General features: G+C 38.1%; 1 protein-coding gene across 5 annotated transcripts in view; it reads left to right on the top strand.

Annotated features, from left to right (window-relative positions):
* Positions 1-27,510, top strand: part of MAST4 (microtubule associated serine/threonine kinase family member 4) — a gene marked incomplete at its 5' end in the record, with an annotated part of 273,094 nt that overhangs the window by 230,712 nt on the left and 14,872 nt on the right. For all 5 annotated transcript variants that reach the window (XM_083883208.1, XM_083883210.1, XM_083883212.1 and 2 more), the window contains 10 exons: positions 1,099-1,231; positions 6,370-6,437; positions 8,745-8,830; positions 16,824-17,032; positions 17,772-17,910; positions 18,970-19,102; positions 19,832-19,997; positions 22,678-22,779; positions 26,550-26,672; positions 26,915-27,027. In XM_083883208.1, the coding sequence (XP_083739334.1) occupies positions 1,099-1,231; positions 6,370-6,437; positions 8,745-8,830; positions 16,824-17,032; positions 17,772-17,910; positions 18,970-19,102; positions 19,832-19,997; positions 22,678-22,779; positions 26,550-26,672; positions 26,915-27,027 (1,272 nt within the window). The remainder of the gene's footprint in view (positions 1-1,098; positions 1,232-6,369; positions 6,438-8,744; positions 8,831-16,823; positions 17,033-17,771; positions 17,911-18,969; positions 19,103-19,831; positions 19,998-22,677; positions 22,780-26,549; positions 26,673-26,914; positions 27,028-27,510) is intronic.

The raw sequence follows: 27,510 nt of genomic DNA, 5'->3' as shown, positions 1-27,510 counted from the left end.
ATGTCGACTTTCCAATTCCTGAGTAGCCTGAGGATCTAGGACAGGACCCTTGTGACTAAACATGTAGTCTAAAACACCATGGAGTTATGTGTGACTGCAAAACAGTCAGGAAATCAGCCATCTCAGCAGTCTCCCTGGCTTCTACAGGAATTTATTACAGAGCTGACCTACTGGAGGAAAAAGTCTATTTTGTTACATTAATGATTGTTGGCTATCACTCTGTTAAGGAGTGCACATATAGGCACAAACACCTTGAAGAATGCACCATGAACAGATGTTTTGGTATGAATTCATGCCAGTAGAGAGATAAATTGTATTAAAAAATCCTACCCATATTGTTTTAGTAATCTTCCTTGCTCCTTTCAATGTATTTCTCTTTTTATAAGACAGAATATACCTTTATAAAGGTGGGTAAAATAAATGTATTTCCAAGGGACTTGGGAAAGGTAGAGTTTTGAGTTTCTGTTCTTTTTGTTCATTTTTGTTCCTTGTTGAGGCTTGCCTTTTTGGTATGTTATAAATGATAGCTGTAATATAGTTAGTTCCCACAGGATAATGTTTCATTCCTGGATTTGAAACAATTGGATCAATGAAGCTCAGATTTTTTAAATCAACTTTCAATTTTATCTTCATTCTAAAGTTAGTGTTTTATTTAATTGGATTTTCCATAAAACACAGTGCATATATATTGATTAGAAATACTTGAAATACTTCAGAAGTAAAAAATGCAATATATTTACATAGTTGTAATGGATTTTTATAAGCAAGCACATGCAAGAAGATAGTGTTCTTTATTTGAAATCTTATTTTTGATGGTTATAGGTCATTTCACTCAGTATTACATGGAGTTTTGAGGGCAAAGAACATACTATTCATATAAAGTAGTACTCAAAATAATGACATGCAATTCCTTTGTTTTCATCATGTTACACTGTATAAGAATCAGAATAGATTAATAAACTACTAGTAACAGAATAAAGAGGTATTGTTCTTAGTATGAAAATGCCATGTATGTGGAGTTACGAGCAAAGGAAATGTTTATGTTAGACCATAAGGAACCAGTTTCAGCAGTGAAAATGATGATTATTTTTCCTCTAGGAATTTGATCCCGAAGAGTTTTACTATCTTTTGGAAGCAGCTGAAGGCCATGCTAAAGAGGGGCAAGGCATTAAAACAGACATCCCTCGATATATTATTAGCCAGCTGGGCTTAAATAAAGATCCTCTGGAAGGTAAGTGTATCTCCTGGTATAGATGTAGATTTCTAGATTCTTCCTTCTCAATGTGTTCTATTATTCTGATAATCTGTGTGTACCTGAAAAGGAAAAGATGTTAGGAGAACAAGCGTTTGCTGACTTTCACTGTACTCTCACAAGCTCAAACACATCTTTAAAAGACCATCTTTTCTGAATAGGATTTTTTATTTTTATTTTTAATATCATTCACAAATACACTGTATCAATGATACCACTTATCTTCTTCCAGCCTGACAATGCAACTTCTTCATTGCAGCTCTGTATGAAATTTACTGGGATGATTTGATGGAGGCTGTTATCTAAGCACAGTTATAAAGGTTGGAAGGCTATAAAGGTTGAACTGTGGCTTGCCTTTCAGTGCTCCCAGGTTCCTTCATCTAGGAGCCTTCTGAGAAGACTGTCCCATTAATTTTCTATGTAATTTGAGTCCATGTTGGGAGCGCTTGTAGGGAGAACTTAGGTTCCAGTGGAGGTATTTTCACTGCATAATTTTTTTTTACTATGAGAGTGGAGAGGTGCTGGAACAAAGTGGTGGGTGTCTCATCCTTGGAAGTGTTTAAAACTGGAATGGGCCTCTGACCAACCTGGTCTAGTGATAGGTGAAAAGGTAACCCACCTAAGCTGATTTTTAAAAAGCCACTTGATGTCATCTTCTTGGATTTCAGTAAAGCTTTCAATACTGTCTCTGACAGTGTCCTGCTGGACATAATGCCTGCCACCAGGGAGGTTCCTCAGGGCTCCACCTTGGGCTCTGTGCTCTTCAGCGTCTTCATAAATGATTGGGTGCAAGACTGGGAGGGATGCTAAGCAAGTTCACAGATGGTAAAATACTGAGAGGAGCTGTTGACTCCCCCAAAGGCAGAGAGGCCCTGCAGAGAGACCGTGACAATTAGAGGGCTGGGCGATCACCAACCATATGAAATTCAGCAAAGGAAAGTGCCAAATTCTGCGCCTGGGATGGAGCAGCCCTGGATGTACAGACAGACTGGGAATGACAGGCTGCAGAGCAAGGCCAGGGAAAGGACCTGGGGGTCCTGGCTGATGGCAAGATGAACATGGCTCAGCTGTGCCCTGGCAGCCAGGGACATGAGGGACAGAATCTCCAGCCAGGCAAGGAAGGGGATTGTCCTGCTCTTCCCTGCTCTGCTCTGGGGTGGCCTCACCTCCAGTGCTGGGGGCAGTTTTCAGCAATGCAATACAAGAGAAACCTGAAACTGTTGGGAAGCATCCAAAGGAGGAGGGTATAAAGATGGTGAAGGGACTTGAGGGGAAGTGTGTGAGGAGCGGCTGAGATCACTTGGTCTGTTCAGCCTGGAGGAGACTGACGGGGAGAGCTCATTGCAGTCACAGCTTCCTCATGAGGGGAAGAGGAGGGGCAGGCACTGATCTCTTCTCTGGTGAGTAGTGACAGAATCTGTGATGGCCTGAAGTCTTGGCAGGAGAGGTTTAGGTTGGATATCAGGAAAAGTTTTTTTCACCCAGAGGGTGGTTGGGCACTGGAAGAGGCTGCCCAGGAAATGGTCACAGCACCAGCCTGTCACAGCTGAAGTATTGAGCAACCCTGTCAGGCACATGGTGTGACTCTTGGGGGTGTTCCCGTGCAGGGCCAGGAGCTGAACTTCATCATCCTTTTGGATCCCTTCCAACACAGTGGATACTGTGATTCTGTGTCCCAGCCCATGCCAGAAGGTTTAGAAGATGATCTTCAAGGTCCTTTCTAACCCAAGGCATTCTGTAGTTCTCTTAAGGACGTCATCACAAAAACTAAAATTACTCCTCTCTGTCCTAGCCAGATCATCTTCTTTGCCACCTTGACACCAGGTTCTATCACTGGTGACAAACAGAAATCAGATCATTGTGTTCAGTGCAATTTGCAAGAATTGTGTTCAGTTTGCAGTTTGGAAGAAATTAGCAGAAATGCCATAATAGAAAAATGAGCCTAGCTGGTGCTAATTAGCTTGTCTATGGTGTTACCAACAAGGGCTTGATAACACAAAATTATAGCAAAAAACTGTGATAAACCCTTTTTTTTTTCTTTTTGCTAGCATTCATGATGTAAGATCACACGTTGTTAAATAAGAGAAATAGTATATTATGTGTTAAAACCCTTTTGCTGAAGTAAAACAGTTTATGAAGTTCAGCACTGCCTGTTTTGTCAGGAATGTGGTTAGTTCTGATTCAGTTAGATTGAGTATTGTTGGAGATGACATTAATGTTATATTAAGAGATAAAAAGAAAGTCAAGCCTATTATTAGTCTATTTCCTATCTTCACAGAAATTCCTCTTCCAAATTTAGTATTATTTTTTTGACTGAGGTACAGATTAACAGCTTTGATGCTTTTTGTTTATATTTGGAGTGCAGCAAAGGAAGCCAGACAAATTGGAAAAATATACATAAATACTTTTTTTTCCCTTTGATTTTGGAGAAGATCAACAAGTATTGAAATTCTCTGAAGGTTAAAGCATTGTCTTCTATTGGTCTGTCCTAAACTGACAATTCATCAATTCTTCACTAGTCAAGAAGTCTGCCACTACCTAAGTTTAATAACAACTTTGAATTTTTTTGGAGAGTTTATTGTGAGAGAGGTCCAGAAACAAATGCCTATATATAAATAAGGAGTACTGCTTTCTTTAACTAAGTATTTGTTTTATGGGAGCATAGTTCATCTAGGATACATCTTAGTATATTTCATAAACTGAATATTAATGAATATAACAGAATTTGAAGCATTCAAATGATAATTAAAATGCTGGGGTTTGGGTTTTTTTTTTCTGAAGGAAAAAACGGTCTATGTGGTCTGTCAGTAAATACTGAGGGGTGTATGATGGATTACTGATTCTTGGTTCAGTTGGATATTTGAGCAATTGAATTATTTAGTGTTTTTTAAAGATTAATGTGTATGAGTATTTGCAATAGGTAATTTAGGCCATCTGATTTGTGTTAATGCTTTCCTCCCACGCTCCAAAAAAAGTAATATTTATAAGCAGTATAATGTGCAATGACTTCTTAAGCTTTTGATGTAAATTGGTGTCTCTTTATATAGGGATGCTACTTAAGCAAAAATAAAAAAAAGGCACTGTGGGTTTGTGCCCTGGAATTAATAAAAAAAAGGCACTGTGGAATTGTGCCCTCTTTTACAAAGAGAATTATTGGGAGCATTGTATTCATTACTATAAAAATATTATGGGAGGATCATCCTCAAGAACTTTAAAGCCCTTTTATGTCAAAATGGATTTTTTTTAAAAAGCAGAACCAAGTTTTTCAACACAAAAGAAGTGCACCTCAGTAGCACTACTTATCCTTAACACAGAATTGTATTTTCAACCAAGGTGTTAATTTATGTCTTCAGTGTTCATAAATGTTCAGGCAAAGGATTTTATTTCATCTGCAGGGAAATGCAACCTACTTCAGACATTTCTCTACTTGCCTCCTTTGTTTGCTGTCATAACTGTAGTGTCCTTTCTTTGAGTCAAATGATGCTTGCATTATTTGGAGTTGATGTTAGATAAATTTATACTATACTGAAAGCAATACCACAACCAATTCATCACTTAGCAGAGACTGGTGGCTGCATTTCTGAAGAGTTCCCTGGGGAGAAATTTTTCCCTGTGTTTTTTAAATTGCCATCTTTTACCTTTTTGAATCATGAGTCTTCAGAAATGCTTTAAATCAATGAAAGAAAAAGGACAGGTGTTTAATGGTATTTAGATGACTTTGAAAAATCTCTTCAGGCATTGCAAAATGGTTCCACAGATCCCTGTTTTGAAAGCTGACTTTTGGTTCCATCCCATTAGTACCTACTGCTTGCAAATAATATGGATTTCTCAGACAATGGTTATTTTGCAAAAGTTTTGTTTCAAAAAGATTATTTTAATTTGCTGTTTATGAAAGTAATTTTGATTGAGAAGGCTGTCAAAGTATATTATTCTAGCTAGTTTAGTTCTTTCCCATACAATAAAGATTTCATCAGCACTTCTATTCTAAAACCTCCTTGTTCACAAAACTGTGACTTTTGACTGGAAAATTCACTTCAGGTTCAGCCTATATAATTTTTTGGTTTATATAGTGGTTACAGATGAGAGTTACTCCTTGAATCTTTACCTGTTCCAACAGAAAATGTGATTAATTTATTTTTTTAAATTGCAGTAAGTGTTGTGGAACATTTAACTTAGTAATAATCGCTTATTTTTATATAGAAAAACCTATTTAGATATTCTGTGTGAATATGCAGTTATATTTCATAGTCATAAATTCAGTTTACAGTTCCAAGATAAAAACAAATCTTGCAAATTTTAGGTGGTCTTATTTCTGATTCCCAGTACATAATTATGATAAAATTCGCATCTTTGGCTATGCAGGATATATAATTAAGTATGTATATGGTTGCTGGGATCTTTTAGTGACTGGCTATCCTGCTTAGCTTTTTTTACCCAGATGAATTTTGGTTACTATCCACCCTGAAGAACAGGCTAGACTTAGGAGCTCTTCAGCATAGTTTGACCCTGCCAGGGCCAATTTGATAAAGTTGTAGGATCCTAAAATCTTACTTTCCCAGAGAAGTAATCTGTCAGTGACTCTGTAAATGATAAGGTTCCATGAAAATGGCTTTTAGCTTATTCTGCTAGGCTTATCAGGATTTCTTTGTAGAAGAAGCAAACTATTTAGTGTCCAATTCTTAGGTCTAAACTAGAAGCTTTTGCTGTAGCTGTGAAGGAGCCCAAGAAGGATCCTCCTCTTTACCCCTCAGGGGCTGAGATCCTCAGGAGCTTTAGCAGATTAGTGCTGTCTTTCCCTTAGAACCCAGTTTGCACACAGCTCTTGGAATTCCCAGGTCTCAGCAGTGAAAACTGTATTGCTCTTCATTGCTTCATGGCTGATCTTCATTGCTTCAGTGGAAGATTATTACATAGGCACTGAATAGCAAGTCTTCATTTTCTGGGTGGATTTTTTAATATATACTTGGAGGTGACCTGAAAGCTATTTGTCAAGTGCTACAGGTAGGACACCATTTTCTATTAAGTATTCCAGAAAGGTGTCACTTCTCATGTTTTCTGTGCTTAATTTAGTTTTGTGTTTTCCGTAGTTGAAAGTGAATTTTTTTTCTTCTTTCCAGAAATAGCTCAGCTAGCTAATTGTGACAGTGGGACAGCAGAAACTCTGGAAGTGGATGAATCAATAAATGTAAGCTTTCCTATTATGTTGCTGCTTTTGCTGAATGTGAGCAAGGAAAATCTGGTGTGTGCCCCCAACCCTGGCTGTTCTGTTTTCTCCTGGTATCTGTAAAAAGATTTAATAAACTTTGGTTAATACTCACACTAACTCTGTGAAGTTCTTCAGGCAGAAGGCTTTCAGAAGGTATAACCAAGCTTTCTACCTGTTTTCCTAGAAATCTCAGTGTCTTCATCTTCCACAGAGTTAGTGTTTACCATGTGCAGTAACTTTACTGCAAAATCCACCACTGCTTTCTTTTTTTTCTATTCAATCAATGTGTTTCTTTTTCTTTTAGAAGTATTGGTAAACTGTTTAATAAAACAAAGTATTTTAAAGAGATTTTAAAACAGTTCATTCACAGAGGCAGCTAATGATCAAATTGAGAGATTCTGAACAGATGCAGTGAAGAGACAAGGAAGAAATGAGTAAGTTAGCAAATAGCCTAGATTCAGAAAGTTAGTTTACAGTTTGAGAGGTCGTGCATCATTCCTCTGAATCTCTGTTTGAAAACACTTGCCTACAGCAGTGGGTATCTTACAGTAATATTTTGTGAGATACTCGCTGAGGATGACAAAAGAAAAGCAAGTTGGAGACATGATTGTGGGCTTAAACGAGATTATTTTAAATTCTTATTTTTAAAAGTTGGTTGTTATACCTTGGATTTCAGTCAATAGAGGGAAAAAGTTCTAACGATTTAGTCTTGATTTTCAGGGCAAGTGGATATCTAAAACAAGCAGTTCTAGGGGATGTCTAGGTAAATCAGTGGAACTTAAGAAGTATTTACAAATGTTACCAGGCGTGGATTATCTCTTAGACCTGTTCTGATACATAATTGCAAAGACATCATTCTCTGGTACATGTCATGTTAAATTTGGGATATTTTCTAAACATTTGGCAAAGTGCCATTTATGGAGGATTCTGTAGTTGCTAAAAAAGGTGTTTCTTATTCTGCAGCTTTCATTTATCTGCATTTAAAATACTCTATTAGACCCAAGCAGCATTTACTGACAAATTGGAGAGAAGACAGAATGACTAGAAGGCTTAAGGGAAGTGCCAAAGTACTTAACTGAATCTAAGGTGCAAAGGGGTTTAGCATTAGCTAAGCAATTGAAATTGTGAAGTTATTTGTGTTGTGCAAATTCTGAAGAAATGCAGAAAGGATAATATGGTGTAATAAAGGAATGTAGATTGAGGAGATGATGAAATCAGTAAAGAAAACTGTAGAGGGAATATTTGGAAACATCTCAAAATGTGGCTGTGAATAAGCAGGCATGGGAAGTGATAGGAAACATAACTTTGAAGTATAGGGCTGCTCACAATCATCATAAATAGCAATCAGAAAGAATCCTGTACTGGCAGACAAGTGGGCTGAACAATTTAGTAAGTCCTCTCTGTCAGCTCCTGTGTAGTTCATTATATTAACATTTTCACTAGTCTTGCACTGAATTTTCTTTAGCAAGCATGTAATTGAAAATGTTTCAACCGTGACTGCTTTCAACTTCTGACTGTTACTAAGCTGCCTGGATGGGGGTCATGGAATTTCTTGGAAGTTCAAAACACATTTGAAAAAGATCTTGTGGGTTTGGAAGTCTGCATTTGGAGTCCTGTGCCTTTGTCTTTTCCCCCTGAACCCCAATGCTAATTCACACATCTTCAAGATTAATTAAAAATTCTAACTAGAAAAAAGGTTTTACTGTACTCGGGGCAACTTGGTTTTGAAAGGGTTCTGACAAAGAAGTAGATTAAAGTGACCTTTTTAGAGGTAGAATTAATGCATTTTTATTTTCTATCTTTTTCATTTTGTCTCTTTTCACCATCCTCCCTGTTACATCACACTCCTAACATTAGTTTGATGTGTGCCAGAGTTTATTTGAGTGAACAAGGGCTCATCAACAGTTTGTTACTACCAGGCCGTAACACAAAAGTCAGGTTTACTCAAATGGGAAGGCAGTACCCAACGAGTGCCATGTGGAATTCACAGAAGTCCATGACTCCAGATAAGAATTGCCAGTAACTGCTTTACCAGAAGTCTTCGTGGCTGTAACGTGTGCATGGAGAGAAGTGGACAGTTGGCTGCAGTGCAGCAGATACACGTTTGATGAAAATGCAGCTTTGTTTCAGGAGCCCCTTGGTCCCTCTCTGTGTTGGCTGTTCTGATCTTCTGCCTGGTTCACCTGTGTGACAGCCTGGTGATAGCTGGTTTTTTGTTTGGGTTTTTTCACCTGTGGTTTTGAAAAAAAGTATTGTATTAACTTATTCATTCTCATCTCTTTGAAGAGCTCTAATACCTCGCTGAAGCTGCAGAGGAAGCCTCGGGAAAGTGATTTTGAAACAATTAAACTGATTAGTAATGGAGCTTATGGGTAAGTAATCCCTGAATGTGACAGCTCTTTTGCATTTTAGTTTTGCTTAATTTTCCATTATTTCTAATTTCAGGGGGCTTTGTGTAAGGGAGTGAGTTTGCACCCTGCTTTTTTCATTTTGCATTCTTGTTTTGTTACTAGTATTTTAAGCTCACAAGGTTTTGGAAAGTTTTCTAGGCAGTAATGAATTACTCCATGCTGCAGTAAATTAAAGTTCTGAATGTTACATCAGAAATATTTTTCAGAATCAGATAGCATGCCAGAGATGAAATATGAATAAATCAAAGGGCAGATTTAAGCACACCTTTATAATACTGCAAAAAGTCTGTGTCTATGCATATGTGAAAAAGAATTACATGTCATCTGTAGGGAGGCAGATTGATTCAAAAATGAATGCCTACTTGACCTAGAAATATTGTTGCAATAGAAACAAATTTCCTGAAGTAGGGCAGCAGTGCTTTCTTACTTTGTGGATGCTATTCTAGTTCTCAAATTTTAACCAAATAGCTTTAAAGGAACTACTATTTCTGGGTTTGTTTCTGGATATTTTAAAAGTGCACAGTTTACTGTCTAGTGATACGTAAGTCATCTGAAGATATCCTAGAAGACCAAGAGAAAATTCTGGTAATCTGGTCCTCTAAATGAACATTTGAGAATATTTTCTGGAAGTATTGTGCAGTGGTGGTGTCTGTGTTCAGTCCCCTCTTCTGATCCTGTACTGTCTGTTAGACCCTTGTTTGGCTCCTCCTCTGCACTGAAATGTATCGAGACAGAAACTTTTGTCTGTGTAACTTGTAGGAACAAGAAGGGTATAAACTGGCTCAAAAAAGAGAGGTTTCCATCTTGAGCTGAGGAGCCCATTGCCAAGTGACCCAGTGTGACAGCCTGGCAGAGGAGAGGGCAGTGCTGCTTCCCAGGCTGACTCTGCTTGGAGTTGGAAGGGGCAGTGGGCTGCTAGGACTGAGCACTCCCTGAAGGGATCTTGATCATAGGAGAAAAAGCACCTGCAATCTACCCACTGGAGTTTTGTGTACCTGCTGAATGGCCTGGGGCTGCTGGGCTCTCTCTGTGATGAAATTCAGTTGAGAGTTGCTGTGAGTTCTGGAACAGGAGGCATTTAGTACTGCTTAGACTGCTGGCAGTGGTAACTTGTGTGGAGGCTGCTTGTGCCCAGACATCTTATCACGACTCAGCAAAAATCCCAACCAAAGTAGTATAATCTGCATTAAAGTTACATAAATATTCAAATACAATTTCTCGCTAGTCAAGCTCAGCTCAGTTAATTTTCTCTGAACTTCTTCGCAGAAAAACTTGCTGCTTACCATATCTCACCTTCTCCAGTACCTCAAAAGCCTGCCTTTCAGCAATTAGCAGTAGATGCTACTCCCCTCCCTGGCTGCACCCATTTCTCCTTCCCTTGACAGATGTTAAGTCCCCTCCATTCCTCCCTTCATCTCCTTTTCTTACAGGAGGAGGATAAAAAGAACTGTGTGGGGTAGGCCCCTACCCTCCCCTGTTGGAGAAAGGTTCAGAAACTCTTGACAAACCCTTTCTCTAGTCCAAGTTTTCAGATGCTGAGGGATGGGGAGAGGAAGGAGCAGTTGAAGCTCAGCTTGCAGTGGTCAGCACAGTGTGGGATCTGAAGACAGAGGTTCAGTAAACCTACTCGTGCATCTTGCTCCAGGGGCATTGCTAACAGCCAGAAGGAAGCTCAGAGGCATTGAGAAATACAGACTGGAGACAACTGTCCACCTGAAACCAGAGACAAAAAGGGATCTGCAGAGCTGGAAAAGAACAGATGAAAAGCCATGGCCTTCTATGGCACACGCTTGAGGTTTTTCCTCATGTTTGTTGCAGGGAAAATCAAGACTTTTAAACGTCAGTGATACACAAAATTAAGAATGTAATGCTGTGAAAATCAGATGAGAACCTGATAAATATGTGAAAAAAAGAAAGGTGCTAGAGAATAACCATCTTGAAGTATATCCAAATTCTTCATGAATTGTTATTTTCATTAGCAAGTGTAAAAACAGGGGTAGGCTGCCAGGTTATAATGTGGTAGCATTAGTGGAAATTGAAAAGCTTATCACTTTAGTAAAGTGATAATACTTCCATCCTTAAGGAAGTAATAGCAAAGTAGATTTTGTTGGGTTTTATTTTTCTTTTAAATGGTTACTTCCTAGAAGAAAAACCAAAAATGAGAAAGCAAACAGCCTATAGTAGATTGACTCTGGGATTCCTGGCACCTACCGAACTACTCTGTCACTCCACAAGTGGGGAGAGAAAAATACAATGAAAGTTTCATGGATTGAGATAAAGACTGGGAAAGATCAGTCATTAAATACCATCATGGGCCAAACAGACTTGAACTAGGGATATTAATTGAATTTATTGCTAACAAAATCAGAGCAGAATAAAGAGAATTCTGTAGAGTCAGACCTTAAAAAAACCCCTTCCTCCCACCATTCATCCTTCCCAGCTCTGCCTCCTCACCCCAGCAGTGCAGGAACACAGGGAATGGGGATTATGGTCAGTTCATCACGTGTTGTTCCTGCTGCTGCTCAGGGAGGAGAGTCCTTCCTCTGCTTGTGTGGGGTCCTTCCCATGGGAGACAGTTCTCCACGAATTTCTTCAGTGTGAGTCCATCCCATGAGTGCTACAACATGGGTCAGTCTTCCATGGGGTGCAGTTCTTCAGGTACAGCCTGGCCCATGCCAGGGTCACAAGTTGTACCAGGAAACCTGCCCCACTCTGGGCTCCTGTAGGCTTTCCACTATCAAAACCTTGCCATACAAACCCAGTACATGGAGAGGGAAAGGAGCACAATGAAACAATGTGAGACAATAAACTTCTAAAAATATTTACTCACTTTTAGAAGTGATTTTAGTGCCTGTTCAATACTATAAAAGTGAGCAGGCTTGTGCTCTTAAGTTCTCTAGGATATCACTTTTTCAAAATTATCTGTGCTTGAAAATATCTACTATGTCAGATGTACTGTAAAATCAGCAGACCATTTTTCTAGTCTTTATTAAAGTAGGGTTTTCTTTTTGCTGTTGACACCAATACAATAGTTGATGGTTAATTCTACTCAAAAGGAGAAAACATCAAGATAGCCTAAATGCTGTGCAACCCATCTATAGAATGGCATGTAATAAACCAGTAATACCTATTTCTTGTGAATATAAAGCAAGAAACTATCCTGAAGGCATTTACTGTCGTTTATTTACAAGTATAAGTAGCTGAAACAAAAATTATTGTTGTTATGCTACAACAATTGTATTTTCCCTCCTCTGTTTTTCCAGGCCATTAAATTTTTGAAATAATCTACGTGTATGTGAATTGTGCCTGTGCTTCATTGATTCATTCTCTAAAATATGTTAGTGGGCATATTTTGTGCTCTGACTTAATAAAGCTGCAGTATGCTGTTGTAATATTTTACTTACTTTGAGGCTATAATGGAGGGTTTAAATCTGACTAATTAAAGAAAACTCTATAACATTCTTTTCCTTTGCTGTGGTGTTTTTGCCTTTATCAGTGAAATGGAAAGCTTTGATTACTTGACAGAGTAATTGTTGGTCTTGGCATGTTGTAGCAGAGATTTGTCAGATGTGTTAAATTTGATGAGTTTAAATATAAACTATTGGTTTTGTGAAGGTTTGAGTAAATATCTTAGCAGTTCTCTGCTTTTAATTGATTGGGTAAACTCATTTGTAGTGCAATTAAATGACTGTATAGTATATGAGGTGTAGTAGCTGAGTAGATGAGGCTTTTGGGAATGGCTAGGAATATACAAGACATTAAACAAGCTGTGAATCAGTAAATATATAGGATTCTGGCCAAGTCGTTAATGGTCTCACAAGCTGTCTGTCTGACTTTATTCAGCCAGACTCAATTAATATTTCCCAAATTTTAAATTTTACTGCAATCACAACAACATTTTTTCCATATTCCAACTTGTGAGAGGTAGCAGGTAGTAGCGTTTCATCTCTTCAAGTTAGCGTCAGCCTGAGTTCCTGAAAAAATTCAACAAAGTAAAAATAACATTTGATTTCAGTGAAGCAAGTGATGTTAGTTCAACATATCTTAAACTGTATCGGTTTAAAGCAAATACATTATACCACTTTTGCTCCTGCCTGGAATGCTTTTAGTTTTGCGGGATGTTAATGTCAGTATGTACATGAAATGCTGGCTAGTGGTGTAGCTTGATAAATTTAAAAAGGCAGAAGCAGTGTGTCTTGAGCAGCTGCTGCATGTAATTTGTGAGAACTGCTTCTATCCCTTCTCCACTCTGTTGATAGTACTTGCTCATGGGTAGTAATGTTTGGAATAGGAGTAAGAAAGTTACCAGCTGTAGAAGAAACCTCATCAGGCTACTTCATCATCAGCCTGGCAGCCACTAGTTCAAAAGTGAGAGGGGAAGGTGAAAGCATGACTTTGTAGGTTCACTAAAGTAGCACAAGACAGTTTACCCATTACAGTTTCGGACGGCAGTTTCATTACTTTGAACCTGTGTTTACTATCTGCCATCAAGACAGAAGGCATTGGTCCTGTTAGGTATGGAAAAGTTATATTTATTTATTACTCAAAATAATTTATTACTCAAAATTGATGACATATTAGAACAACTAGAACTAATACCACTTGTGAGAGAAGGATCAAAGCCATCATGTTCTTTTTGTCCTATGGCCAGCTTCTCATTTCCCAGATAACTCCGATCTGGTCATAGGCATTGCTTTGTTAGGAGGTGGTACAGTGCTGCTTTTAAATTCTGATCTTAAATAACTATCTATAAACTTTACCAAATAATATAAACCACAGCCTCAGAAATAGTTTCTGTTCACTGGAGTCAATGTGAGACATAATTCCAGGGTAGAACAGAATTTAGCAGTCTCTTCTCAGAAAATTGCTTGTAAAAATGAAACAAAGTTCCTGGTCAGTAGATATAATTTTTAAGCAGTAAATACAGTACCTGTGTCTCCACAAGGAGTTCAGGGTCCTCTGACAGAATAAAAAGTAGTGTCAGCTATATTAACCTTAAGCACTGAATGTAGACTGGATTGTAAAATGGCACTAAGAGTTGGAGTTATTGGAGAGCTGTAAACTAGGCCTGAAACCTGTCTGTCTGGATTTTTCTTGGTAATCAGAGATTCTTCAATTTAGAGAAAAAACAGGAATCATGACACTAAGATCGGAGTGATAGAGATGGCATGGTATTTAGGTTGAACTACTCAGAAATTTAACCAGTTAAATATTTTAGGTTGGTTTTGTCATCTTGCCACTTCTGCAGTGTTTTATAGTTGTGCCTAACCAGAGGTACTATAGAGATAGATCTTGAGGCTGAGGTTTATGTTGAAAGTGAAATAAGGTAATGTTTGGACACTGCCAAATGAATGTTCTTTATTCTTTATGACTGTTCTTATTTCTCTTGAAAGCTAAGCTTTTTTTGCTGTGTTGAGCTACAGCATCAATAAAATGCAGAGCATTTGCATACCTGTTGAAATTTACACAGTGAAATCAGAGGATGCTTTGGAAACTCCCGTTGCTGTGTTATGAAAACAGAAAGCTGAGGGAAGATAGGAAACCAAATTCTTCATTTGAAACAGCAGGAGGATGCAACAGTACCACTCTGGCTGTGGCTTTGTGGGGTGACAGGACATGCCACTGTCATTCAGTGATTGACAGGACAGTCTGCATGCTTTCCCTATACTGTTTTTGTGTCACAGAATCCTTAAATTTGAAATTGTCTTTATAATATACTGAAGGTCATGGGCACCATTTGATGATCAATATGGTGCTGGCTGGGGTATAGTTTTCTTCATAAGGGATAAATGTTGTTTGCTGGAGTTACTGTGACCAGAGGATATGAGAGATGTTAAGACGTTTTTGCATGTTAAAGATCATTTAAAAGCACTTTGTAAGTGTAAACAGTGTATGCTTGTGTTAAACCAAGAGAGACTGTTGTGTTGCAGTTGCCTCATGAGTCTGATACATTTGAGGACAGCTTTTTTCCTGAGAAACAGCAGAATCCTAGTGGAAAGTTACCTTCTTGTGTCTGTAAGACTGAAGATGCAGTTTAGACAGCTGGGAAAATACAGCAGCATGTCCCAGATATTTACAGGACTAGATAGTCCTTGGAACTTAGTCTTTAATTATTTTTAAATATGTTAGTAATGATCTTGCAGATGTGTGTGATCTGAAAGGAAGATTTATTAAGATGCTGTAATAATATGCTGTGGTGTCTGTTTGCTTTTAAGAGTCTGTCTTGGCACACTGTCCAATTTGAAACTCTAGAGGAATATTTGTATGCCAAGTCCTCAGTCAGTCCTTAGTTCATTCATGTAACTGGATTTTTTTGAAGGATGGGGACTTCAGGCAATAATTTTCTACATGCCAGAGGGACTGAAACAGATAAAAGAAAAGATTTTTCAGGAGATTATGAAACTGATAGGAGAAAGCAACAAATGAGAGAGGAAACCAAAATGCAAGGGAAAGAAAAGCACAGGAAGGGGATTGTACAAGTAAGAGTTGGAGAGAGACGTGAATATGAGGGGAGCAGTAGGAAGAGTTGCAGGACACAAGGCATGAAGTCAGCAGGGAGGAGTACTGGGGCTGAATAACTCAGTCTGTATTCCAGCTTGGGAGGGGCAGAAGGGAGTGACACATAGTAGGAGGCACAAAGGGTGGGGCTTGTCATGGGTTTTGCCCAAGGTAGTTTTTACCTACTTTCATAATTGCGTAATGTCTTCTACCTGCCCCATGCTCAGACAAGAATGAGGGGTTAATGAAAGCTTTTGGAATCAGTAAGAGAAATTGTGCTGCCTAGAAAGTTTTCTTTCACAAAGGAAGGAAGTCCTTGTTTTTCAGTGCATGTAATTTCAGTAGCTGTGTGAAGATCTTTATAGAAATAGTAAGGCAAGTGTTATTTTTGTGTTTGTGTAAATAATTATATGCTGATAGTTGGACCTCATGGGGGTAATTAATTGAATTAAAAAAAAACTTCACAACTGAATCCCATTTCCTCCTCCTTTCCCCCTCTCTTTTCTCCTTTAAGTGCCTTCTTTCCATAAACACCGTGATAATTATATACTGGAGATGGTATAAGCATTAAATGCTATAAAGTAGATTTCAAGCAAGGCAAAAATGTTCAGGATTTGCCTCAAGGGATTTTGAGAAATGCAGCACTATAGTCCTGAGTTTCACAGCAGGGTAATACCTTCTCCTTAGACCTGAAAGACAGAAGAGTTGCCCAAGTGAGGTTTTCTTTTCTTTGCTTTCCCTCACTGCATTGACTGTACCTAACCAAATATATGGGAAACCCTGTTCCCAGCATCCCAGTGGAAATTCTGCAAGTCAAGACACACCATAGCCCCAAACAACCATGTAGTTAGCACAGTGAGCTTTGTTTGGGGTTACCTACTGGTGACCTTCCTCTGATATGGATCAGTGCTTATGCCAGGGACTGAGCAAGAACAGGAGATTTTGCATCTGGTAATGAGGAGCCACCCCTTTGAGCAACTTCTAAGCAACCTTCGTAAGAGACCTTTGATATGTTTTAAAATCTCCTGGACTGAGTCTGAGTCATAAGTTCCTTTCAGCACACCTACAGAATAAGCATTTGTCACATTCATTTATAACGTTGTACCAGAGCTGGATTTTGTATGTAATCCTTTGTTCATGGGAATGCCTGAAATCTGCCTGGGATAAAAGCATTTGCTGTTATATCTGCTGTTGTTTGGTTGAGAGGGAGAGGGAGGGGCAGGAGGGTTGTTTGTTTTAGTTTGAGTACTAATTTGTGTTGACAGAGATTCATCCTAGTTTTTAAACAAAATTAGATTTGTAACCATTATTTTTTGTGAAAGACTACATTGAATTGAAAACAAATCTTTTTTATTATATACATATAGTTTTAAAAAATGATTGAAAAGTGTATTTTAAAATGCATTTTTAATAGTTAACCAGACTTTTCTTTTTCTTTCCCATTCAAACTTTTCAGTGCGGTTTACTTTGTGAGACACAAAGAAACCAGACAAAGATTTGCCATGAAGAAAATTAATAAGCAGAATCTCATCCTTCGAAACCAGATCCAACAGGCCTTTGTTGAGCGTGATATCCTGACATTTGCAGAAAATCCATTTGTTGTCAGCATGTATTGCTCCTTTGAAACAAGACGTCATTTGTGTATGGTCATGGAATATGTAGAAGGTAAAATTCTGTCTTGCAGAGGAAGAGGAGAATTTCCTTATACCACAAAAGAAAAATAACCCATATGGTACTTAAATTAAAAGGGGCCCCCTGTGTGTCCTCCATACTCTGGCAATTCAGATTTAGGAACCAGATCCAACAGCAAGGTGGTTCTTTTTTTTCCACCAGTCATTATCTCCCAGTAAACAGCTTGTAAAACACTCGTGTTCCAGCTATAATGGGAAATAACTGCTTGTAGAATAAGTTCCTTATAGATTGTAATGGGAAGTGTGCTAGCATTAAAAGTTCGTGTGGAAATGTTGGCTTTTTTTCTGGAGCTGAAATTTTCATTAGCAAGTGTTGGGGGATTTGTAGTAGTTACTTTAACAAAGAAAGAGGAAAGAGGAGACATTTTGAAAAGGTGCTAATGCTGATGGAGAACAGTGGACAGAAGCAGTACTGAAATGATACCCGGTATGGTTCTGTGGGCTTCCACCACCACCCCCCAATTTATTTGTTTGTTTTCTCCTTAGGTAGCAGTAAGTTACTGGTTTTCAGCTGAATCCTTGTAGTGCTTTCTCCCAGATTCACACTACTTCCAGTGTAGTGGTTGAGGGGGTTACATGTTTGGATGAATCATCTGACTAGAAAATAAAAATTTATCACTGCAGTTTGTGTTCCTTTTAGCATCGTTTATGGTCTATACTGATAGACCTCAGAATTTATAGAGTCATCTGGAGCATTTGTTCTGTTTCCACAGGTGGAGACTGTGCTACTTTGATGAAGAATATGGGTCCCTTACCTGTAGACATGGCAAGGATGTACTTTGCAGAGACTGTTCTGGCCTTGGAATACCTTCATAATTATGGAATTGTACACAGGGATTTGAAACCTGACAAGTATGTATATAGAATATAACTGAAAGAGGAATTTGAAATTGTTAAATAAAATATAAAAAATCAAAACTTCCTTTGAATTATTTTTTATTTTAAATGTTATGTAGATTCACAATTACTTCACAATATTTGAATTTTCATTACTTGCAGTTACAGAAAACCCTTTTTTTTTCCTAAAAGAGCTGCTAAGAATTTTCTGTATTTAAGATGGAAGAGGCTCTCAGGGTACTAAAAAGAAAAAATTATTTACTCTTTTGGTTAGAATGAGGGGAAACACATTTTAGTCATTAGGAGAAATTTTTTCAATGTATACTTGAACCACTGATACAACATATGATCAACTTGCAGGTATTTGCATGTTTGAAGACAAGATTGACCAGATGTGAAAATATCTCCTGTTCCATGGGTTTGGGGGGTTACTTTGTTTTCTGAGGGGGTGAGATTTTTGATTTTCAATATTTAAAAGTATGGTGTTGCTCCTATACAAGTAAATTAACGTTACAGCAGGTAGCTGAAATACAAAGTATGGCACTTGCAACTCCACTAATCATCATCTTGTTTCAGAATAAAGGAAAAAAAAGAATTGAAGTCATGGGTGTTGATTGACAATACCTTCCTAGCATTGATAGCTTAGGACAGTATAGTATTTGTCACTAAATTAATTCTCTGAGGTTTTTTCCAAATGTATGATTGACCCAGCTTGTTACAGATGGAAAATACTCACCTCACTTCAAAAAATGACATGTATTCTATTTTAGGTCTTTCACATGATAACTGTTTCTTCAAAGCTTCAAGTGCTCAGCTCTCAAGACCTCTGTAGTTCTATAAGATGTTGTTCAGTTGCATATAAAAAGTTTGTTTACTTCTTATATAATTGTATTAAATATAAGACTTAGATTTTTAATCTGTTTATTCTGTAGCAGTTAAAGTACTTTTAAGCTATATTTATAATTTTTCACTGCTAATGAAACATTTTTCTCTAAGTATTATAATTGTAATAACAATGAGAAGCCCATAATATTGGATTATATCACAGTGTCTTAAAAACTTTCTATTTTTCAGTCTGTTGGTAACATCCATGGGCCATATAAAGCTTACAGACTTTGGCCTGTCAAAAGTGGGGCTAATGAGTTTGACTACCAATCTGTACGAGGGTCACATTGAGAAGGATGCCAGAGAATTCCTCGACAAACAAGTAAGAAACAGCCTTTTTCATTTCTACACTGAGTGTTCACATGAAGGGATATTTTGCCAGCAGAACACACTGTAATACTGAATAAACCATAATTATTTCTGCATCGGCGTTCCAACTGAGTGTGTCAGGTACTTTTAACTGGTTCCCTGAAGATTATTCTAGGCTTTTTCCTTTTTACATTAAGATCTATTAGTAAGATTAAGAACCTAATTGTGTGCAAGTGAATCTGTGAGAGAGACAAATGGGAACCTGTTTTGTAAAGAACTCAGAAGTCTCAGCAGAGTACTTGTGGAGCTCATTATGCGTTGTACAACCAAGGGTGCTAAAATCTGTGCTATGGCCCATTTCCCTTTAAGCATGCCTCATTACCATTGCTCACAATCTGTTCACTGTAAAAGTTACTTAAGATAAAACAATCACAATTTTCGTATAGGAATAGCAATAAGTTATCCTAGTTTTACGTTAAATAAAATACCTGCCATGATGGATGTGTATAAAGTACAAACTGTCCTTTGCATGACAAATATCCAAATGTTGATTATTGTGCCTCTTAATCTGGGTAGGTTGTTCTAAAAATGTAAGTTGTTATGCAAACTTGGCAGACTAAACCCAACTGAATTCCATATTTTTCCATGTTTTCATATTAATTTACATTTCATGGATTTTAAAGAGCGTGATATAGCTCAGTTAAGACTTACTTTGCCATCATGTTTGTTTTCTTTCTTTTAGGTCTGTGGTACACCTGAATATATAGCTCCTGAAGTGATACTGAGACAGGGTTATGGAAAACCAGTGGATTGGTGGGCTATGGGAATTATTCTTTATGAGTTTCTTGTTGGATGTGTGCCATTCTTTGGAGATACACCAGAAGAGCTCTTTGGACAAGTAATCAGTGGTGAGCATCATCACTAAAAATACCAAAATCTGTTAATAATAAATATATTTTCAATTTTACTGATAGACTACACAATTTACTTTCAAAGCAGTAACAATTAACTTAGATTAAAAGCTGAACTTACTGTATATTGTTGCTAAATACAGAAGTTCATTGGTATAGAGTCCAGGGGTTAAACTGCACTATTTGGAAGAGAGAAACAATGTTAGTAAAAAAGTAGTGATTTCTGTCTTTGGTAAAGAAATTACACCAGGGAAGAAACAGTTAAAATAAATCTGCATAAATGCCAAAATGCCTCATGGCACAATAAAGAAATTAACAAAGATGTAATAAAACCCTAAAACAAATGTCTCCCAAATAATAAATAATGAGAAAAAGAAGGAAACTAATTCAGTCCACAGATTGTTAATGATTTCATTGGTGATTGTTGGAGTGTAATGTTATTTCTATAGCAGCTGTTCTTCTTCCATTTAAAATTCAATAACCTTTTAGATCTTAACCTGCAAACTGACCCTAAGTATTGTTATGGGTCTTGTGACAAAACTGAATGATAATTAAACAGAACTGTTTACTATCCTGCCTGCTGTTTCCATAAATTTCCCAAATGCATAAATGCAGAGGGTTGCTATTTATGACACAAGGTTAACAGAATGGCACCTCTGTTACTAGGTATTTCCCAGACTGTTTTATGGTCTGCTTAAAAAGTCCAATAGCTGAGAATGCATTTCTGGTTCCTCATTCTGTGAGAATGCAACAAATCCCCTTTTGTACTTAAGGAGACATTCTGTCATCATCTTTCTCTCCTCTATCTGAAGCTAAAAGCCAGACTTGTTTGTAAACTATTAAAATGCATGTGACATTCTGTGTGCTCATGGATTTTAACCATGTTGTTTTTTGATGTAATATGCTGAGGCCCGAGTGGCAAAAAGAATCAACTGTTTAATTAACACAAGCAGCAAATGCTGTCTGTTTTCTGGGTGCCCCATGGCTGCAGTGCATATTGATGCTTTCTTTTCCAAATCAGATTAAAACTGCAGTGGAAGCTGTAGGCAGGCAAACATGGCAATAATTCATGTTTTTATTGCATTTCCAGACACACACAACTCTGTTTTTATCCTTACACTCCCTGACTGGGAGAAGGGGAGGGAATAGTCTTAAAATTAATGACAAAATTGGTACTTCCAGCTTTATTTTGCATATGACATTAACTTTACCTTTTGTAAAACATACCGTCATGTGTTACAATTTAGTTGATACTTTTGTAAATATCTTCATCTGTTTGAGTGTGTCAGTTTATCTTACAGAAATTATTTCTAGAAGTCTGTTTGTAAACATCATCTATTCTCACTCACCCTCGAAGACTGTTGGTTGGCCTGATCTAGATGTTGATTTGTCAGTTGCTTCTCTTTTATTTGAAAAATCCTTACTTACTGGAATAATTCTTAGTATCTCTAGAAGAGTTCTAGTTGGATATGTTTCCCATGCTAAAATAAATAATCCCCTTCTATTTGACTGTAAGAGCCATCTTAAAGAGCCAAACTGTAGCCTGGATTTTCCTTCCGGATTCCATGAACAAAATCTACATTCTGTTTAAGAATCTACTTTAAAATGTTGCTGCCTCTTTTTTAGTTGTAGATTGCCTTTCCTGCCCTCAGGTGGTGCAAGGACAGCTGCGGGAGGCCTCAGTGTAAACTTAGATACTTAAAGTGATAAGAATTCTAAATATTGCTCCAGAAACAGGTTACATTTCATGTCTGTTAATATCAATGCTTACTTTTAAACTCTGAAATACAAAGATTAAACATCTGGGTAGCTTCTGATGATTATTTATATTATAGTTATGATTATTTTATAAAAGAAGGCTAGATCATAAAATGACAACAAACTACTTCACAGCTGTCAGTATTTCTGGAGCTCCAAGTGTGCTGTTCCTCTGATACTAAAATCCTTGTGCCTCCCAAGAAACTTCTGCAGAGTTTTGACTAAACCTGTGCTATGTTACATTTGTGGAGGCAGCTTCCACTAAGAATCAGGCAAAACTTGCTGTTAGAAAGTTCATGCTCATTCACAGTGTATCCTGCCTTGATTGCATGGTTTAGGCCCAGCTTGCCATGAAGTGTAAAAGCCATAGTAGTAAAAGAGTCAGTAAGGTGGTATGGAGATATGAGACTCTAGAAAAAAAAGCTTCATTGTCATATGTGTTGCCAGAGCACAGTCTGACACCTTGACCCTTACTCATGGGAGTAGTGACTTTAAGGAGTCTACTAGCCTTAGAGAAGAAACACAGATGTGAGCAGCAACTGCTGGGTCAGGTCAGCAGTTTCCATCTTAACAACAGTTTCCATCCAACACAACTACAGTTTAAACCATGATTTGGTGGGAGAAGAGAAAGCATGCAAGTTGTGCTAGTATTTTGGAAATTTTCCATGAGCCAAGCACTAATGCATTCTGCTGCTAAACACAGATTTGTGTTAAATTATACTTCCAAAGGAAGTGGGAACATACTATGTTTATGCAGTCTGTATATAGAGTGTAAAAAATTAGAAATAATTGGTATGCAGTAGAGTAAGTTGAAAAAGTTGCTTTAACTCTGCTTTGCTGGTAGGTCACTTTTGAGAGTATTCATGCAATTTGTGCTGGGATCAGATTTTTTTTTTTTTTTTTTTTTTTTTTTTTTTAGATGAAATCAACTGGCCTGAAAAGGATGAAGCACCACCACCAGATGCCCAGGATCTGATTACTCTGCTGCTTAGGCAGAATCCTTTAGAAAGACTGGGAACAGGTTAGGAGTTAATTTTAAATTGTTAATGTACTAGAAATAGCTTCTATATTCATAGAAATAGCTTCTATATTCAGCATTGGGAGCTTTTGTTCACTTGTTTGTTTTGCTTGGGAAACATCTGTCATGACACGCAGTATGACAGCAGGCCATGATAATTTATAGATTCAGACCAGTAATACAAACATAGTATGATGATGTCTGTCCTGGTTTTTGTGGGACTTAGATGTGCTCATTTGCATTTACTCTTCTCCTGATTTGATAAATATAACAGAAATTTCTCAAAGACCCTGTTAGTCAGTGAATGGGATTTCTTCATGAGTACAGTATTAAATGACTAAATACAGAAATCTAGGAGGGGAATAAATACACAATTTCCTTTCTCAGAAGTACCTTAGCCTGGCAGATTAATTCCCCCAGGTGTTAGGGTGGGTGATGAGTATTCAAACTGTTTATTCAGAAATTACTATCTGAAGTTGTGTGGTGAGAGAAGTCTTGTCTTTTGCATTTATCAAGCACTACTGCCTTGTATGAAAAAGAATCTTAAAAAACCTGGATGTTAAGGAAGTAGTAGGACTTCCATAGGTAGTGAAAGTGCATTAATGTAATAGAGTTTATTTGTCGGTTGATAGACTAGGATTTATTTGGGAGTTTCCGTGAGAGGCAGTAAGGAATATTGTGTGTGATTTTTAAGTGTTAATGTATGGGAACCCTAGTCACTGACCGCCATCCCTTTAGGCAAAGCACTAGATAAACACTTTAAAAAAAATAAATAAATAAAGCCTCCTGCATAAAAGAGCCCAAATATAAAGGTATGGTCTTACTTACAGTGAACAGTGTATGCCATGAACATGAAATACATTTGGGATTCCAAGGAAACCAAGTGGCATGCTGAGTCAGCACAAGAGTATTTGGCAAATTGCTCAGAAAACTGAGTCCAGTTGTGCCACATATTTTTAGGTCTAATTGAAAAGAGGCTTTAGGAATCAGTTCATAAACTGGCCTTATCACAGCTGCTCAGGGAAAAAGTGATTATAACCCAGACCCCGCGTACTGTTGACATGGTCCCAAATGACATGTCTTCCTTCAGTTTCCTTCAAGGCATGATGTGACTGATATGAATGAAGTGCATGTCCCTCCAGCCTGAGTGTCTGGGATCTGTGTGAACAACCCTTCACTGTAACTGATGGTCTGGACTAGGTGGCGTCCAGCAAAGTTTATTGCTGTCCTTTGCCCCATGTTAAACGAGTTAGGATTGAGGAAGTTGTCATGCCCCAGTAGCTTCTCCACTTGCTGCCTGCTTCATCTGCTGCAGAGGGCACCAATGCCAAAAGCACAATGAAAATCCACAACTGGTTTTATTCCCTTGTTTTAAGTACACTCTTTCCAGGCATTGTTGTTTCATTACCAGGATAATTTTCCTGGTAAAAACAGTGTTGATTCAAGACTGTTGACCTGTGAGAGGCTGCATCAGAAGTGGATTGCAAAATCTGTGTCTCTGGCTGTACAGCTGGTGGAGAAAGTGAATTGGGTGAGATGAGGCTGGCTTAAATACTGAATGGTCAGTGCCACAACATGAAGCACCTGTGGTGCTCAGTTAGGAACTGACATCTCAAAAGCCTCTGGTCTCTCTAAGACTTGGCAGACTGAAGAAGGAAGTAAGGCAGCTATTTCTTTGAAGCAGGGGATTCAGAAACCACAACAAAGTTGCAGGATCTTTAAATGTTAGAATCAGCTCACAGAATGGAGGCTGCAGTATGACAGGTCCCACATGGGCACTGAAAAATGGCGTGGTTTATGCCAGGCTCCACTGTGCATTTCAAATCACAGTCCTGTCTGTTTAATATTTATTAGCAGGCTGCATAACACTTGATGAAGATCGTAATTGTTTATTTGCTCAGGAGACCTGAGTGGCAAAGGCAAGTTGACAGAAGAGAGATGGACAGTATACTTACTTTGAAGAAGGAAAACAACAGTAAAAAGACTTCTTTGAGCTTGAAGTGTCTGATACCAATCAGGAATTATATAATTCTGATGTAATATCCCATTACTATGTTCAAAGAAATATTCACTGCTTAGCTAGTGACTTATGATGAGATGTGATTTTCATCTGCTTTGGGAAGATTTGGCTTCTTTGAATTTTTCCCTGGTGCAGTGTGAAAAGTGAAGAACCCAGACTAGAAATCTTAACACTGAACACTTAGAAACCAGTCCTGGTGGTTTCATTTTTTCTCTGTGTAGCCTTGACATAAAGAAGTATTGATACATGCTGTATCGATGTGCTGAGTTGACCCTGGCTGGCCACTAGGTACCCACCAAGTCTCCTCCCTCCTCAGCTGGACTGGAGGAGAAAATATGCTGAAGGCTCGTGGGTTGAGAAAAGGACTGGAAGTTGCCATTATGGGCAAAGCGTACTAAAACTCAGGGAAGTTTATTTAATTTATCACCAATTAACACTACTGCTTTACTTCCTCCCTCCAAGCAGCCTGGGAGGATGGGAAGTGGAGGTTGTGGTCAGTGCATCACATGCTGCCCCTGCTGCTTCTTCCTCCCCACACTATTCCCCTGGTCCCATGTGGGTCCTTCCCACAGGATGCAGTCTTCAGGAGCACAGTGCTCCAGCACAAGTTCTGCCAGTAACCATGCTCCAGCTTGGGCTCCTCTCTGCCACAGATCCTGCCTGAGCACTGCTCCAGCACAGGCTTTTGCATGGGATCACTTCAGGGATCCAGCCTGCTCCACCATGATCCTCCATGGGCTGCAGGTGGATCTGGCTCCACCGTGGTCCTCCATGGACCTGGGTGCAGCTGCCTCACCATGGTCTGCACCATGGGCTCCAGTGCCTGGAGCTCCTTCTGCACTGACTTTGGTGTCTGCAGAGTTGTTCTTCTCACCTGTTCTCACTCCTATCTTCTGGCTGCTGTTGTGCAGCAGTCTTTCCCCTTCTTTAACACATTATCCCAGATAATGCTGATGGGCTGACAGTGGGTCCATCTTGGAGCCAGCTGGCAGTGGCTGTGTTGGATATAGAGGAAGGAAGCTTCTCACAGAAGCCACCCCTCTAAGGCTCCTGACTGCCAAAACCACACAACATAAACTCAAAACAAGCTGGCAGCAGGTCTTCTGCTGCAGATTACTTGTTCAAGTTTTAGAATTAGATGCATATTTATTAATGACATCATTTTCTACCTTTCCAGGACAAAATTTCCAGTATTGCATTGTGTTCTTACAGTTGTTTTCTAACTTTAAAGTAGTGTAATAATTTCAATGCACATTAGACGAGCAGGCAGTAATAAATAAGATAAATGATAGGGTATTTCCTGTAGAATTGTGTATTACTGTCATAAAACACTGAAAGGATGTCTTAAGTCAGCAATAGTATTTATATTGAGCAACTATTAAGGATCATTCTACATTACTTTATGATTTGTACTCACCTAGTGCACATATTTATATTTGATGATATACATGTGATGATTCTGATTAATGTGTAGCTAACAGATTTGTACATCCGGAAAAATAAAAATAAAAATGTTCAAAGAAGGAGATGATAAAGCAGTAAACTGTTAAAAGAAATGGCCACAACAAAACAGGGACAGGGAGTGTTCCTGACAGGTTTAGGATAGTCTAATGGGAATGGGTAGTAGAGGTTCGTGTGTACAGCAATGACTATGGCTTTCCATGATTATTTGCATTGTTGGCTGGGAGTTTAGTTCATTTAATATCAGAGGATTTGGTATACTTTGCTCAGTGTTTTCCTCTGGCTCCTCCAGGTGGTGCATACGAGGTAAAGCAGCATCAGTTCTTCAGGAGCCTTGACTGGAATAGTCTGCTGAGGCAGAAAGCAGAATTTATTCCACAGTTGGAGTCTGAAGATGACACGAGTTATTTTGACAGTAGGTGTTTTACGGTATTTTTTAGTGATGAATGCCTTAGTTAAGTGGTCACTGTCTTTGACTCTTGCTTACTGCTTTTTAAAATCTCCTTTATCAGAATCACTGGCAGCTTGCAGTTTCACTGGTGAATTGACGCTTCAGCAGAAATAATCTTAAGAATAAAACTAGATTTTTATTTAATATTAAAACCTGGTATCCATTCTTCCTGATCAATTCATATATTTTATTACCCTTGTCTCTAGCTCGTTCTGAGAAATACCACCATATGGAAACTGAGGAAGAAGATGATACCAATGATGAAGATTTTAATTTAGAGATAAGACAGTTTTCCTCATGTTCACACAGATTTTCGAAAGTAAGTAAAATTTTCTGTAATCTTAGTATGTATTGTTCTATTTTTGCAGACTTTGGAAATATTACCTATAGAAGAGATTTGTGGGACCTTGTTTTCTTGTTTAACTATGAAGTTGACTGAAATGGAGCAAGAATACAATGAATACTATTAAATCAGAATATGGGAAGATTGTGTAGAAAAGTTACTTCTTGAATCTTTAAGATACTAATGGAAAGTTATGTAAATATGGTGGTGTTTTCTGCAGAAGACTCACCATAGCATAACAGAAAGTTTCAAGGAAGCATTCTGTTAAATGTTAATACATGTTCTTTGCATTGGTTTCTTAATACATAGTTTTCATGTTGCTCCAGTTGTGTCCTGGATATCTTATAGGTGATAGCATAACAAACATTACAGTACTACTGTGTAGTAGGTATAAATTTAATGACATTCGACCAAAGGAGAAAGCAAGATAATGGTTAGCATGTGTTCCAGTCATGGAGA

This window comes from Zosterops lateralis (assembly GCF_965231275.1).
Source record: "Zosterops lateralis genome assembly, chromosome: Z".
Lineage (NCBI taxonomy): Eukaryota > Metazoa > Chordata > Aves > Passeriformes > Zosteropidae > Zosterops > Zosterops lateralis.
This window is presented reverse-complemented; position numbering and strand designations above follow the sequence as displayed.